General features: G+C 44.9%; 1 protein-coding gene across 1 annotated transcript in view; it reads right to left on the reverse strand.

Moving 5' to 3' along the window:
- dnah12 (dynein, axonemal, heavy chain 12) overlaps nucleotides 1-1,883 on the reverse strand; it is a 278,012-nt gene that overhangs the window by 124,179 nt on the left and 151,950 nt on the right. The window contains exon 38 of the mRNA XM_043708118.1: nucleotides 364-502. Coding sequence (XP_043564053.1) covers nucleotides 364-502 — 139 coding nt within the window. The remainder of the gene's footprint in view (nucleotides 1-363; nucleotides 503-1,883) is intronic.

Raw genomic sequence — 1,883 nt, forward strand, 5'->3', positions numbered from 1 at the left:
CACACCCCCCACCAACCCAACCTCCACTCCCGGCACCTTCCCCTGCAACCGCAAGAAATGCAAAACTTGCGCCCACACTCCCCCTTCACTTCCCTCCAAGGCCCCAAGGGATCCTTCCATATCCACCACAAATTCACCTGCACTTCCACACACATCATTTACACACATCATTTACTGCATCCGCTGCACCCGATGTGGCCTCCTCTATATTGGGGAGACAGGACCTTAGGCGGAACGTTTCAGAGAACACCTCTGGGACACCCGGACCAACCAACCCAACCACCCAGTGGCTCAACACTTCAACTCCCCCTCCCACTTCACCAAGGACATGCATCACTTTAAAAAGTGATGAAGGATATTTACCTGAATCTGATTAGCACTAGTTCGTGCAGAAAAGTTTATGAAAAAAGGTACATAACGGTCCTTATCCAAATTGTTCATTAGTTTATCTTGAACATATAGTGATTTCCCAGTGCCAGTCTGACCCACAAACAGAAGAGGTCTGTGTGAATTAAAAAGAGCATGAGTTTTACAAATTGTTTAAAATCATAATATAACAATATTTCTAACTGTATACGTATTCTATAAAATGAACATAGATGCAAATTTGCTGGTACAAAAACTTGATTAAATGTATATTACTGCATATAAATTATATACATAAATTAATTAATAGTAGCATGCTTTTGTTTTCTTTTATTCTTATGGTATACATTTATTTGAAAAGTAAATCTGAATAGTACTCAGGGCACTTGCATGACATGACACTAAGTTTGATAGCATGATAGCACAGCATTAACATATATAAATAATTATAAATTATCCTCATGTTCATGACTATCTGCACTAATGGTAACTTATTAATTCAATTTACTTCAATTATTTTGTTAATTTTATTGCTAGCGATCACTATTGTGATAATATTGAGATTATCACTGATTTTCTAGAGGGATGTTTTTGTTCTCGCAGCAGAGAGCGGCGGGAGCTGAGCGGAAGTCCAGGCGGAGCGCAAAGCCGGTCGGGAAGGTAAGTGATTGCTATTAGAGTGGGTGAGTTCTAAACCCCAGGTCCTACAAAGTAGGGTCGCCCTCCCTCCCTCCTCCTCTAACCTAAATTAAGAGTCCACAGACTTGCCCCAAAAAGAGGGTCTAAGGAGGTTTGGATCGAAGAGTGAGGCTTCAGCTCAGGAATCTTTGACAAGGAGGTTGAGTGAAGTGATTACGCCACAGTGGAAGAGGGTGAAGACATGACTGCCCAGCTGCTCCAGTGCGCTACGTGCTTGATGTGGGAGGTCAACGACTCTGGAGTGTCTGGCTTGTATAAGTGTGGAAAGTGTGTGCACATTCAGCTATTGACCGAGCATATTGCAATGTTGATGAAAGAACTCGAGGACCTTAGGCTCATTCGAGAGAACGAGATCTTTCTGGACAAGACCTTCAGCGAGGTTATTACACCAATCATGCCAGAAGAGAGCAGAAGAGAGCAGACGATGAGGAAGGCAGAGAGGAGACAGGTGCAAGCGACCCCGGGAGAAGTACCTGTCAGGAACAAGTTGAAGCTTTTGGAAACAGTAGAGACTGATGACACTGCCAGTTCGCAAGGCGGCCAGGTCTGCCAATCAAAAGTTGGCGCAGAGGCAGAGCGGAAGAGTCGGACATTGCACAGAGCCGTGGTAATAGGGGACTCCATCGTGAGAGGAACTGACCGGGGTTTTTGTGGCAGCAGACGGGATTTAAGGATGGTGTGTTGCCTTGCTGCTGTTAGAGTGAAAGACATCACGGACAGAGTGCAGGAAATCCTCAAGGACGACGGTGAAGAGCCAGAGGTGGTGGTACATGTCGGCACAATGATGTCGGGAAGAAGAGGAGGAACATACTACAGCG

The sequence above is a fragment of the Chiloscyllium plagiosum genome, chromosome 18, assembly GCF_004010195.1.
Source record: "Chiloscyllium plagiosum isolate BGI_BamShark_2017 chromosome 18, ASM401019v2, whole genome shotgun sequence".
In the NCBI taxonomy this organism is placed as follows: Eukaryota; Metazoa; Chordata; class Chondrichthyes; order Orectolobiformes; family Hemiscylliidae; genus Chiloscyllium; species Chiloscyllium plagiosum.